At 43.0% G+C, this 14,548-nt stretch overlaps 1 protein-coding gene across 1 annotated transcript in view; it reads left to right on the top strand.

The window, feature by feature from the left end:
- Positions 1-14,548, top strand: part of myo9aa (myosin IXAa) — a 56,223-nt gene that overhangs the window by 19,516 nt on the left and 22,159 nt on the right. The window contains exons 4-13 of the mRNA XM_068742240.1: positions 523-622; positions 2,319-2,369; positions 4,233-4,330; positions 4,616-4,742; positions 4,993-5,082; positions 6,802-6,918; positions 7,475-7,609; positions 11,704-11,825; positions 12,991-13,132; positions 13,849-14,044. Of these exons, the coding sequence (XP_068598341.1) occupies positions 523-622; positions 2,319-2,369; positions 4,233-4,330; positions 4,616-4,742; positions 4,993-5,082; positions 6,802-6,918; positions 7,475-7,609; positions 11,704-11,825; positions 12,991-13,132; positions 13,849-14,044 (1,178 nt within the window). The remainder of the gene's footprint in view (positions 1-522; positions 623-2,318; positions 2,370-4,232; positions 4,331-4,615; positions 4,743-4,992; positions 5,083-6,801; positions 6,919-7,474; positions 7,610-11,703; positions 11,826-12,990; positions 13,133-13,848; positions 14,045-14,548) is intronic.

Here is a 14,548-nt window from a genome sequence, read left to right as displayed (position 1 = left end):
TAATGTGTTGGACATGATGAACCGTGTGGTGAGGGTTAACCCCACCGGGGGGGGGGGGGGGGGGGGGGGCTTTCAGCGGGACCCCTGAGCTGCTCGCCTCTTAATGAGATACCAGAAAAGCTTCTGGGTGTGTGTATTCACAGAGGACCACGGTTGCACAGCAGCTGCTGCACACCTTTGACCTCTGACCTCCACTCTGCAGTTGGATGCATTGAGCGGAAACGCACTTGTTCGCATTCTAGCGACGCAACAGAGATGTGTGTGCCGTCATTACTGTTTGGTAGCTTCGACTGCGGTTTCAGCCTGATTAGCATTTATGATCAAGGAAATTAGCGCAACAAATCGATCGGGTCAATAGTACATCATCAAGTATTCGACTGAGAAACAAATACCCATAGTACCCTAATGACATGTCTCGTTACCCCGATATGCTAAATATAAGAATGTTTCTAAACTCAGTGTTTGCATGATAATAACAGTAAAGCTTCCTTTTCATACAATGTTGTTGTTGTTGTTTTTTAGGAACTACCATGTGTTTTACTACCTGCTGGCAGGAGCAAGTGAAGAAGAGAGGAAAGCCTTTCACCTCAAAGAGCCTGAAGAATACCATTACCTCAGTCAGGTGGGCCCCACGCAATATCCCGTCTGATGGCGTCGATTTTATTTAACGACGTGTTTGCTCATTTCCTGTTTGTGTGTCTGTATTGGTGTCGTCTGCCGGTCTTCATAATATCCCAACAAGCCGAGCAGCGTGACAATAGCTCTGTGTCCTCGCCACCAGGAAAGGGCTCAAAGGGAAACGCATTCCACCGTTCGGTGGCTTTCAGAGAAGGGGCGCTTTATTTGAAGCCATTCTGTTTGTACTGGCTTGAGTTTGACGGGTGTAACTGTATATATACGACATACTAAGTATTTAGTATATGAGCATATGTGTCGTACCTAAATGAATACGACGTGAAAAACCACACCCCTCCACATATGCTCATATATGCATCCGTATAACACTGTCAAGTACACACACACACACACACACTGACAAAAAACATAATTTGTCATTTGCCTCTGTAGCTTGGGTTTCCCACTTTCTTTCAGAATTGTTATTACCCATTACCCACACACACACACACAGACACACACTATGCTTGTGCAATGGGGATGTTGTGTCAAACGTGTTGCATTTCTTCCCGTGGGCTTTGACAGTCTCACCAAGAAAACCAGTGATCCATCCCCTCCTCCAAAATCCTTTCGCCTCCGCAGAAGCAAGCAGGGAATTCCTTCCATTCCTCTCGGCCACTGATGTGCACATGCAAATACTCCTGCATACATGCAGGCAGCGCGTCGCTCTCCTTCCTGCTCTGCCTGGCCGTTCTTCGGTCACACGTTTTGCATTCTGCTTTGACAAGAACATCGGTGGTTTTGTATCTTTTAATCAATCGATTTGCATCCAACGGGCCGCTCGCATTGGCTGTCTGGATTATACATTTTATTGCTAAATTAACATTAATTTGCAAAAGAAAAAACATGTAGATTAAAATATTAAATCCAGCCAGTACAGCCAATAATTTTTTTTTATCATTTTCTCCCAAAGTTTGATTCTTATTCATATTTAAGAACTTCACTCGACGGAGATGAAGGTTGTGTGTAAAAGACAAATCTGATCATCTGAATGTTTGACATCTCGGACGTAGAGATCATTTTAGAAAGGTTCTTGCACACAATCAATGCAGCAATTCCTTCAAGAGATCTGTAAGTTCATTTTGTAAATGATCACAAGCTAGTTTTTTAATGGATGAAATCATAAAAGCTTCATCAGATATGATGAAAAGTCAAAGTTGCTTCGTAAACGTGCTTATTGTTTGGTGTTTGTTGGTCTTTTTCCATCAGTGTATACTAAAGGAAAAATGTTTAGCCTTCATCGTGTATTAGCTCACCGGCAAAATAAATATTTATCAGCTGTTAAAATCACCATTTATATTTTTTCTTTTGTTAATTCAACACAAAATGTTGTTTTACATTCATAAGACTTCATTAAAACGTTGTTGTTGTTGTTTGGTCAAGGCTTAAATTCGTCCTAACATCTTCACCACTGAATTAAAGCACCTGAAACATGGGCTCAACAGCACAAAGCGATGACACCGATGTTTTGGAATGAAACTGATGCCAGAGAGAACACCCTGCCCTCAGTGAAGCGCGGGGGGGGGGGGGTGAAACCGGGCCGCCGCTCGGCAGCACGTCTGCCCGTTGCCGTCGGCGACCAGTGGAGAGCTGCTGTCTAACGTAGCCTCGTCCTCCTGTAAACTCTGCCTTAACGTTTCCAGATGAAGTCGAGCCACCAGCTGCACTGGGACGGTTACGCTGACAGTGAACCGGTCAGTATGTGTGTCCCGTCCGTGTGTCTCACCAAGCCACAAGGCCACCTGAACGCTCACGCCACACTTTCCTTTCTCACCCCTCATTTTACTCCTGGTTTAGTTTGGGTTCTTTATTTTACTGTGTTTTTTGCTTTTCCCTGTTGTTGCTATGCCTCGTCGTATCCTGGCCGCTGTAGCCGCCTGTGTTTCTGTTGGACTTTTCTGATCATTGGCAGCGTAGCAGTTCTGGTGTCCGTGCTGAAGATAGGGTTCCTATTAAAGAAGCCTGGCATGTGAAACTTCATCAAGTCCGAGTGCGAGTCCTTACTGTGTAGAGAACACACAGGAAGAGGACAGAGACCGTTCGGGTTGATTTTCATCAGCGTTTAATGAGCTGCTAACGTCTCCTATTTGCTCTAATCTGGCGTCTTCCATGAATTAAAGTTTATTTAACTTGGAATTACAGTAACTCTATCAGAAGTGCTGTGATTCGAGCAGGATGCAGTGCGGCTACATGGCGTTGGAGTGCGTGTAATCACACACATGCACGCCTTTTGTTCATACCTTGTGGTTGCCGCAGGACGTTTGCCCAACGACACACCCTCACCTCTCAATCTCTGGAGCCGACCCGAACCACACTCTTCTCTGAAGTTGACGAGGTGTGAATAAAGTTCAGTGATCAGAAAAGTCTTTGATTTCCTTTTGATTTGTCTTCCTGTTGGTTTTGTGGTGGGCCCCAAATTGCTTGTTTTTATGTAAACACAAATGTCGCAGGGCATTTTTAATTGCTGTTTTGTGTTCCCGTCCTACTTCAGTAAATTAACTGTATATATATTAAAAAAAGAAAAAGCTGGGGATACTGCTTAATGTATTATTTAGCGCTTACATTATTAACTAGAATTTACTGTAAATATAAAGTGACTTTTGATGTGCAGCTTTTCCTCCTGCAGCCATTTAACACCTGAGTCACTAACAGGTCAGTGTGTGTCTCCACCGTGAAGGCAGAGGGCAAGGGAGGCGAAAAGGAGGCCCTCTTAAGTGTTAGCCTCATGTTTGGAGTGTTTGTCTTTCCGAGGCTTCGGTATGGGATAATTATGGCAGCCATAGTGGAATCACCCCACAAAGTAAAGAGCAGGAATGCAGTAAAACAGCTATTAAAGTATTGATTCCTCGGCTGGGAGGCGATCTCCCTCTTGTCCTCTGAGTTTAATGCAGTATTATTTCTTATTTAGGAATGATTCTGCTCTGCTTGTCAGTTACATCTTCCCCGTGTACTGTCTAAAACAGGGGTGGAAAACGCCATCACACGAGGAGGCGGAAATTCAACGGATTTGACATTGAATGAACTGCGAAGCACCTGCGATGCGTTCTGCTGCTACCTGGAGCTGCTTTTCCCCCCTCAATAAATGAAAGTGTTGACTCTTCTGGGCCGTTGGTTGGACGTTTGCTCTGAAACGTGCATCTTGCTGTGTGAATTTGTTCGTATTGGCGCCTGTCTGCACATTTTGTTGTTGCCTCCACCCCGATGGGTTTTCTTGTCATCCATCACTTGATTGCAGGAAATCTTGTGGCTCTTTTATGTTTTTGCCAATTTGACTGGTTTAAAGGGGAAGTTTTCCCACTGCACGAGCCGAGCCTGCACAACGTTGCTGTTCTGAACGCAGCGCGGCCGTTCTGCTGGACAGCCATGCTTCTTTATGATGCCTGATTTTAGTATTTAGTTTTTTTCTCCTTCGTGCTACTCTCTTTGTTTCGGCTGCAGAGTACTCCAGACTATTTTAAACATCTTTGTGTATTCTTGGTGTGTTGTGCGTGTCGCAACATCTCCTGTTTGCCTGATAATGTGTGGCCGCTGCTTTTTTCTTTTCTTTTTTCTCGCAGGATTGCTTCACTGTAGAAGGAGAAGACCTCAAGCATGACTTTGAGAGGCTTCAGCTTGCCATGGAGATGGTGGGGTTTCTTCCTTCCACTCGCAAACAGTGAGTCCCACACACACACACACACACCTGCGGAGAGTGTGTGAAAAATCAAAAGCATTTGCTGTGCCAAGAAAAAAGCACTACAAGTAGGAGTCATGTGCAAACAAGACCCGAAAAGTCTCTTTCACACCTGTTTGTCTCTTCTTTTCATCATCCCCACACATTAGCCTGATCTGAAATATGTGTACACAAGAGCTAATAGTTCTGAGACTGAGATTAACAGCAGCTCCAGAGGATCCCGCTGCGTCTTCCGTCTCTTCAACATTCTGCCGAACCTTCGTTTAGGATCTTCTCCTTGCTGTCAGCCATCCTTCACCTGGGGAACATCCGCTACAAGAGGAAAACCAACAGGGACGACTCCATCGACATCTGCAACCCAGAGGTGCTGCCCGTCGTCTCGGAGCTCCTGGAGGTACTGTATCGTGTTGATGGGGGGGGGGGGGGGGGGGGCTGTGTGCAGCTGTGTGTTTGATGACGTATCTCACCTGCCCTTTAGCTTGTGGATGTTTGTGGGACCGTTTTTCTGAGGGTGAATTTTGCTGCTGTAGATCTTGGAGCGCTCGTCTTCAGGCTGTCATCATGCACACTCCCACTAAAAACTGATGAGTGATAAATGACTGGGGCCACGACCCCTTTCCTTTCTGTCTGTCTTCATCGACCAGGTGAAAGAAGAGATGCTGTTTGAAGCCCTGACGACACGGAAGACGGTAACCGTCGGAGAGAAGCTGATTGTTCCGTACAAACTTGGCGAGGTGAGACTTGTATAGCAAATATAATGCTAAAATGAGTTATCAGACTGGTGCAGTGATAAATACTGTATCTATACACACACACGCGCACACAACTGACTACATTCCTGCTACAGTTTGTGGAGGAGTGACGTCTGGGTCTTGTTTTAGCCTTGGAGCTACACACGCCAGTGAATGCCTCTCTGATTTATAGCGTAAAACAAATGTTAAAAATCCAAAATGCTGCTTGGCGGAGCTCAGTAAATCTTAAATAGTTTATTCTCACAGGGTGGCTTTTACCAGACCATTATGTCAGTCCCTTGATTCTAAGCTGGTCAGGTTATCGCCCTCCCTCACCGTTGTTCAATGTTCTCTGAAAACAAGCACGCCCCATTCTGCAGAATTTACAGTGTAATGATGTCTAAATATTCCACAATAGATGTTGTGTATTTTCTTTACACATGCAGTTGTTTTGATTAAATAATCTTATTTTACAGTAAAGATTGCTCTGAGCATTTGCTCTGGGAACTGTTTCAGCAGCATTTCACCACAATCTCTCCCAGAAGACGGTGTCGTCTTCGACCCCCCACAAAATGACAACACTCAAATTGCCAGTTCGATTTTAGGACACGTTTCAGATGAACAGATTTTTATTTTTTGGAAGCACACTGGGTGGTCTCTGTGTAAATATTTCTCTAACGGCCCCAACAATCTATTTGCTTCAGACTTTTGAAAACTCCAAACTGAGTATCGCTGTGATGAGTTTTCTTTATTTGGATTTGGGTCTGTTTCCCCACCAGCTTCAGTAATGTGCAGTCATACGAGTTGCGTCAGAATGCATGGAGTTTAAAATAATGTGTCCTGACACATGGAAGCATGCTTGATCTGAGGTCTCTAAAAATATCCTGGTTAAGTGCACCAAAAGGCAGGCATCTTTCATTGGGTGGTTACTTCATGGTTTGTTGTTTCTGAGGAGCACGGCTCACCTTTGCTACAGCGAGGTTAAATCTTTCCAGCGGATAGTTTCTCAACAATAATTTCACCAGGTTCTACATCCTGGGTTATGCAAAGTTTATGAATAAGATCCAAAGCATTGTGATGGAAGACGACAACTTCTATATTATCCGCTTTGGAGCAGCCTGCACAAAAGTTTTTGCAGGGTCATGTGTTCCTTGGAGCCAGACGGCGAGCTCTAGTCTCCTACAAAAGTATCACAATCCAGCAGCTCCCATGAACGTAATAGACTTGTTATATAAAGCTTTTAAAAATGTCACTTCAATTGAGATGGAACATTTTAATTGCTCACAAGATGTGTTACAGTGCACACTACAAAGATTTGCCACAAGACATGCAGCTACGCTAATATGCTATTAAATAAAGCTGTGAAAACCGGCCAGATTAGACCAGTACGTCTGGTAGTACTTGTATCGCTGCCATAGAAAACCACTTCCTGTGCCGATGCTTGCATTTGATTCCTGTTTGTACTCAAATCAGATGACGTGTTTATCTGTGGCTGTGGCTGTGACTTACTCGATGCAGATGTCACAGCTGTTCAAAGGCTTCACTTTAAGTAATTTACAAAAAGCAAAATAGGAGTTTCACAGGGAAAGCGTACTCCTACATATGCACTGCATCGCTGTACACATGGAGTCATTTCTATTGCTTGTGTTTTCCTTCTTAATGAAGGAAATGTTTGTAGAAACATGAAGTAGATTGTGTGTGTGTGTGTGTTTCCCCCTGCAGGCTGGTACGGTGAGAGACTCCATGGCCAAGTCCCTGTACAGTGCGCTGTTTGACTGGATCGTCTTTAGGATCAACCACGCTCTGCTCAACCTCAAGGACCTGGTGGAGACGACCAAGGTAGAGGACGACACAAACGCACTGCCTAAGCATCAACATTAAAAGTACAAGTACCTACAGGAAAAATTCATCTGGAGTTGAACATGCAATTCTGGAAAATCAGTACTTTTATGAATCATAGTCGGCATTAATATCACAAAGATTTTAAATACGGATCCTTTTTTTTTTTAAGGAAAAAAGCTTTCTTACCTCCTTAATTAAAACGATTGGGTCATCATTCTGTCTTTCCATTATTATTTTTTGTTTGGAGCATATTGTGCAAAATATTGATTGTGACCATCAAATTTATTACATTTATTAATCATAACAGCTTTACATTTTATGCTAATAATAATTTTTTTGGCCGTTTTCATGGAAATATGTTCTTCTCTGGTCATCTTGTGTGGAGAATTATAGTTTAATTATAGTTTGCACTTCCAATAAGTTACGGTGGAAAGCCTTCATGATAGAAACATTAAAAGATGGAGGTCTACGAGTGGGACTGCTTGTTGTTGGACCTTCTCACCATCTTCCAAAGTCTCTAGTTTAGCTGATGTTTTTGATTTCTCTCTCTCAGATTTTGTCCATCGGCGTGCTGGACATTTTTGGCTTCGAGGATTATGAGAACAACAGCTTTGAACAGTTCTGCATCAACTTTGCCAACGAGCGTCTCCAGCACTATTTCAACCAGCACATCTTTAAGCTTGAACAAGTAAGTTGTGTCGTTAACGTTCTGTTTTTAATTCTCAGCCGTGGGCTCATGGGAGGGACGCTTCACATCTAAGGCCTTGTACTTTGAGCTGATGCTAACTCCTGCATCAGATCAACATTTTGCACCTTCACCTACTGACATTCTTTAGCTGTGACTGTTTCAAAGGAAAAGCGCCGTCCTTATCGGGGCACACAGTGAACATACATTACAGTGACTCTTCAACAATGGAGAAATTCTTAATCACCATGTAAAGAAGCTGAAGGCAGCATGACCCCCCCCCCCCCCCCCCCCCCCGCCTGCCTGTGGCCACCAGAATGGAGGGTAAATGTTCTGTTAGCCGCCTGGTCGTTCTTGTTGGTTGAACTGTTGCTTTGCTTCAGCATGGCTGCGCTTTTCAAAGAGTTCATGAGTTACACCAAGACATGACCCCCCCCCCCCCCGTCATTAACCAGTCAAGAGTAATCATACAGATTTATGTAATAGAAAAGTGACTTCAAACGCTTCTCTCTTCCGAAGGTTAAAAAAAGTTACATTCAGAATAACTGTTTTGTACATTAAGTTTTTTTCTCTCCATAAAATCTGATGGATTATGTAAGTAATGACAGATGAATCAGGGTTCATAACTACACAATGAAGTTGTCCTTCATGCATCTCTTGAAGCAGATGTTTTTTTTAAAGTTCTAAAACCTCTGAATAAGAGTTGAAACGCCGCCCGTCATTTCTTTTAACTAGTAAAGTCCTTTCATTCCTGGGATGCGATTCTTCAACCTTTCTTATAAGCATGTCTGTTCCTGAATATTTCCATAATCCAGTAAAGACCATTACAAAAGTCTCAATCTTTAATATCAGTAAGTAATTCGCAGTTGATTTTTGGGCATGTTAGGGATCACAGCCTTGCAATACCTTCTTTTCAATTTTCTCACTGACTCCAAGGGTTTAGCTTCCAGTGTTTGTTCATACTTTTTATAGTACAGTGTACTTCCTTTGCCGCTGGTCGCTGCACTAAACCCGATCATAATAGATCCCGCCTCAAGCAGAACAGTTGGCAAAGTGCTCCTTTCTCAGAATGCAGCCTGCAGCATCCTCTAAAAATGTAGTATTTTGTGAAGATGATCATTACAAAAAAAATTATTTGATTTGTTTTTGTTTTTATAGTATCTTTTTTTTGCAATTCCTGTAGAAATCTAAACGAGCCAATCAGGAGATAGCTTCTCCTCTGCCCCAGTCCCAAAATCGTACTGAGCCTATCTGCATGAATGCAGGCTTTGTCATTGTAGCAGTCAGTTAGAAATGAATATCACTATTGTGTCATTGAAAACTGGGAAAATCGCACCAGAAAGCACCACTGCTGCAGATGTTTGTATGAAACAAAAATGCATCCCCCAGTGGGTGTTGAGGGTTGAATAGGGTGAGCTCTGGAAAGCTTTCCCAGAAGCCCCGCAGGCTCGATTCACTGGATCATCTGGCGTCATAACAACAACAAGCGTTTTCTGAGAAGGTTGAAACTTTGCAGTAAAGAATATTTTAATCAGATATGGACAGATCTGTTACCTGATGGGTAAAATGATGCTTACATACAGGAAGCATGTAGTTGTCTGGTCAAACTTAAAGCAATCTGGACAAACCTCAGCAAGACTGATACTTTAAACTTGTTGTTGACGGTTCCGTAATTATACCAGCGGTCGTACTTTTACTTGCATTTTATCATCGTTATTTTGCAGGTGGTGATCACATGCACGCGACTCTGCATGTGAGAATCTATCATTAAATATATTCTGGCATTCCTTTATGCCAGAATTCTGTAGTTTTTATGGCACTTTTTTTTATCAGATTTAACAGCCTTGGTAGTATTTTCTTTATCACATTAAAAATAAACCCCCAAAGTTTTATTTATTAAATGTTGTCAGTTTTGAGTATAAAATGTAGACAAGTTATATATATTTTCTTTTAAAGTAGTAATAAATAAATACAAATCCCTTCGATTCTATACAACTTGTGAGATTCACGCTGTTTTGAGGTGATGAGAGGAAACTGGAGCGGATGGGAAATACGTACACGCTGGGTCTGGCACTATGTGAGCGTGGACAAATCAATTTCAACCATTGAGGAAGCCCAAAGCTTCTTAGAATTGTTCCCCCAGCATAGTTTGACCAAAGCGCTGTTCTTGGTATTTCTCCTGAAGCCTATTTCACACCCTGGTCTACAGTTACATTTAGTATGTTTCCATTCAAATCAGTCGCTGCTGGAACAGTCGGGGGGGGGGGGGGGGGTAAATGCTCTGCTTCAAGGCAAACCGATGCTCGTTTCAAGTGGCAATCCGACTTATTTTCCTGTTTTTCTCCCAACTCTCTAATCGCTTTGCTGAAAGACATCCGATGAATGCTAAATGGATATTTACAGGAAAAATGCAGCACTACGATTACGTGAAGGCAATTCAGCGTGCCAGTAAAGAAACAAGTATTCATTGGGTCTGCCCTGTGACTAATTGTTAGTATAGGTAACCAACTCTGGAGGTATATCTTACACAACTTTAATGCAGGCTCACCTGCTCAGGTAGAAATCTGAATTAGACTTGACATCTGCAGCCCGTTGAGAGCCGGTTTCTGATTCTGCACATTTTTAAGACTTTTAGGACACTTTCTGTTCTTCTTATTTTGGTCAACATGTGAGTGAAGCACAGCAGCCACGGGAAGAAGGTTTAGTGGGATGTCGAGGGGGCGGACGCGGCATCCTGTGTAATGTTAGGCAATCTAATACAATAACCCCTCAAACCACAGTTCAGTCACTGCAAAAGGTCGAGTCAGCACCTCATACAAATACTCAGCAAATATTCCAACGTTAAATCCCGTTTACTATCCCAGTGCTGCTAAACTCTTTATTTCAACACATTAGAATGTCTTCACTAAGTTAGTTAACTATGCTTTGAGGTCTTCATATCGCCTGAGGGCGTTGGGACAAATGTGTCCTTAAGCTTTTTAATTGCATTAGAGGAAATTTAGTTTGCAGCCAGATGGAAAACGAAAACCTCCCGAGTCCACGGATGACACTGAACATGAAGCAAATTAGCTTCCTCTTTCCGTATGAGTATTTAGACAGGCGGTTATTGTTTCACAGAGTTGATGCTGTCAGTTCTCAAAACATCTTCTCGGTCCCTTTGTAACATATATGATGCAACAACAGGACATTTCGGCCTTGGAGATGTTTAGTTACATTTTGTTCACTTTTTGCCATCAGAGCTTTGGATCATTTTGGTTGTTTGTTTTCACGAGGCTGCGACCATTGCAACGGAAGAATAACGTGTTGCAGAATAAAGCTGCAAACTGCTGTGAGCTTAATAAAGTATCAAACTTTTTCCTACACGAGTGTCCAGAAGTTTTCATCTCCCCTTTTTAGAGTATTCTTCTTAATAGACACTGTCTTCAGCACATAAAGGAAAAAAGCAACAGTAATTCACTTATTCCAAGCTTCTGACTTTAAGTCAGAAATTAAGTTTTCAGTGGTTTATCTTTCTTTTCTTTTTTTTTTTTTTTTATTAAACCTTTTCTAGATTAAGGTCTTTATTGATAAAATCACTTTCCCAGGAACACTGGAAAATAACATAAGGGTAAGGACTGATAAATGCTCTGAATCCTTCTCTCATTATTAAACCGCCGAGCCTCCAGGCAGGATCTGCAGAGAGTTTTACGATGCGGCGAGACAACATGAAAGCCTGCATGCAAATGACATTGTTGCTTTGAGTTAAATAGTTAAAGGCCAGCCCACCTAGAACCCGTTGCCTGTTTTTAATGACACACTCAACATTTTTTAGAATTGACCGATGTCTGCAGACATTGTCTTGCACATTCGCTGCATTGTCCTAAAACGTAAATGCTGTGTAGAAACATGCTGGATATATAATGATGGGATTAGTTTTTTAATCTGACGCGTTTATGCGTTGAAATCAGATTGTAAGAACCGCATGTGTTGCTGCAAAAGAAGCGCTGCAGCTTAAAGGAAAGGCTGCAGTTCGTGCATCAAGGTAAGGAGTCTGGAAGCAGTGCGTCGCTGGAGGCTCTGACCCTGAGCTCTCGCTTTGTCTTTGTGTGCCCATGCAGGAAGAATATAGGGCCGAGGGCATCAGCTGGCACAACATCGACTACATTGACAACACAGGCTGCATCAACCTGATCAGCAGGAAGCCCACGGCGCTGTTCCACCTACTGGACGAAGAGTGCAAGTAAGTCCCTGAGTTCTGCGCTCCGTTTTGACGAGTGCAGGACAAGCTGAGGACATTTGTCACATGTCATAGTCCTCCCTCCTGTCTGGCTGTAATGTTGTCATCTGCTATCTAAAAAGCATTGTGCTGTTTGATAGTATAGAACAGCACCAAAGTCACCGTCTGGAGAAAAATATGAACACACAGTATCTAAAGAACCAAAATAATTACTCACTGAAGGTGAAGGTGAGACGAGTGCAAATCCCGAGGCCGACGTATGCAGCACCATAATGTATTCCCACTTCCTCTGATGCTCCATGTTAATGAGGCCGTGTATACCAGCTCTGAGGACCAGAAATATGCAGGATCAGGCTCTCAATATTCAGCAGCAAAAGTCCCGCGGTCTACAGGACGGACGCAGAACTTTAGTGCCGAGCTCACAGCTGCTGCGTTCACCAATATGAATGCAAACAAGCAGGATTTAACTCTGAATGTTAACCTTCTGACAGGTTAAAGGAGACGTCTTGCTCTCCGGCCTCCCTGGACTATCTCCGTTATTAAAACCCTCCATGGGAGATTGTTAAATATCCCTGTATTTCTATTCATGTAAGATGGCCTTAAATGTAAATTGAAGTGCATAATGAATGTAAATCTGCTTTGGTTCATGGCTGATCTGGGACTGTTTATGTGAACCGCATGTTCTCATTTACTTCCTCTCTCCTTTAGTTGAGCACTGAATCAAATTCCTTCACTTGGTTGAGCTGAAAGTTTTTGGCAGTGCTGCCTCCGTAGATCAGATCCCCCCCCCCCCCCCCCCCCCCCCCTGGTGTGTTTCTTCCTCTTCCTGTAAGCTGCTGATTTTCTGCATATTGAAAAACTGCAGGGGGAAGCTGATCCCAGATCATCTCTAATTGATAACTCGGTCTATGGCGACGGGAGATGAAATGTTGAGTCATGCTATGTTTCCAGTACTTTGGCAGTAACTGCTGCCGTGGCTGGATGACAGACTGGTGGGAGAAGACGTCTTCAATTCATTAGGTTCTCTGTGGATGATTAGAATAGGAATCTGTTGAGCCCTTTCATTCATCCTGATGCAGTTTAGAATCATTATGTGTTTTCATGTTAAATAAAAATTGAAAAAAACATTTGTTCTTCAAAGTATCCCCCCCCCCCCTCTTGCTTTCAGTTTCCCTCAAGCCACAAACCAGACCTTGTTGGATAAGTTCAAGCGACAGCATGAAGGCAGCAGTTATATCGAGTTCCCCGCTGTCATGGAGCCTGCCTTCATTATCCGACACTATGCTGGCAAGGTCAAATACGGGGTCAAGGTCGGTGTGAGCATCACTTCCACACCTAGGCATTGATTTAACAGAAAAGAAAGGAAGTGTGGCCAATCAACTTACATTTTTAGAATGTTATACTTTAGTTGAGGAGAAAATGTGCATGTTTTTTTCCACATAAAAAGATAATGTACAACCCAGATCCCTAAAAAAAGTTCTAACGCTGTGTTAAACCGTTCAAGCAGACGTTCTTTTCCCCCGATTGTTCATCGCTCGAAGGTTTCATGCTCGATTTCATTTCTGACATTACCCTTTCCAGTCATCCTGTTTACTCTCACCCAGCGTACACTAGTTAATATTGTCAGCAGATAAATTCAACTTGAATATAATATAATAGTGTAAAAATGTCACTTACACAGTGGGTTTGAGAAACTTCTGTAAAACAATGCTAATGTGAATTGCTGCTACCTATGTTAACCCGGCCGCTCCTGCAGAATAGATTTTAAATCTCAATAAGACAGCTCCTGGTTAAAGAAAAACAAGGTGCACTGCATTCAACTTTATTGGTTTTGTGTCATCATAATTGATCTTGAGTCAATCAATCAGTGCTTCTTTTGGAATTTGCTCTTAGGGTTTGGTTTCTGTCCGGTTAGGACGTATTTCTTGCTGGCCTGGCTCCTTTACAGCTGCAATGGCGGAATGTTGTGGCAGTCACAAAAACAAACTGAAACCCACTCTTTTTCATTTGTATATTCCAAACACAGGATTTCAGGGAGAAGAACACCGACCACATGCGTACGGACATCGTCGCTTTACTGAAGAGCAGCAAGAATGCTTTTATTTGTGGGCTGATGGGCATCGACCCGACGGCCACTTTCCGTTGGGCGGTTCTCCGCGCCTACTTCAGGGCCGTCGTTGCTTTCAGGGAGGCTGGGAAGAGACGCACGCAGAAGAAGAGTGGTGAGCTCTCACACTGATGGAAGCCCCCTCTGATATGCACATTGAAAGAGGAGACATAGTGTGTTCTGATGTGGGACGGAAATGATCTCTGAGGTTAGGAAGTCTTATGTAATAAATAGCATTTTATTGTCTCAGCATAACAACTGATGTTTGTTTGATGCAGTTATTTTTTTTTTATGTTACTAGGCGGCTGCAAGATTTTAACTAATTTCTTACATTAGAAACTCCCGAGTAGAATGGCAAAGTACTAAACGGTTTAAAACATGTATATTTCCTCCCTGTTGAAGCTCACGCCATGCAGTTCCAGTGTTGTCCTCTCCGGCCTGTATAGTTGGCTCTGCCTTCATCTCATTTTGTGTTTCAGTACTCTGTTCTGTAGTTTGTGTGCGTAGTGCCAGTAATGCTGCCGTGTATTTCCTGTAGCTCTTTCTCAGCTTTGGCTTTCACGAACGCCGTCTCCTCCTTTAGACTCCCGCTGAACATGCAGTAGACGTTACCTCTACT

This window comes from Brachionichthys hirsutus, chromosome 1, assembly GCF_040956055.1.
Source record: "Brachionichthys hirsutus isolate HB-005 chromosome 1, CSIRO-AGI_Bhir_v1, whole genome shotgun sequence".
NCBI lineage: Eukaryota > Metazoa > Chordata > Actinopteri > Lophiiformes > Brachionichthyidae > Brachionichthys > Brachionichthys hirsutus.
Note: the sequence above shows the minus strand (reverse complement) of the source record. Positions and strands in the feature narration are given on the sequence as shown.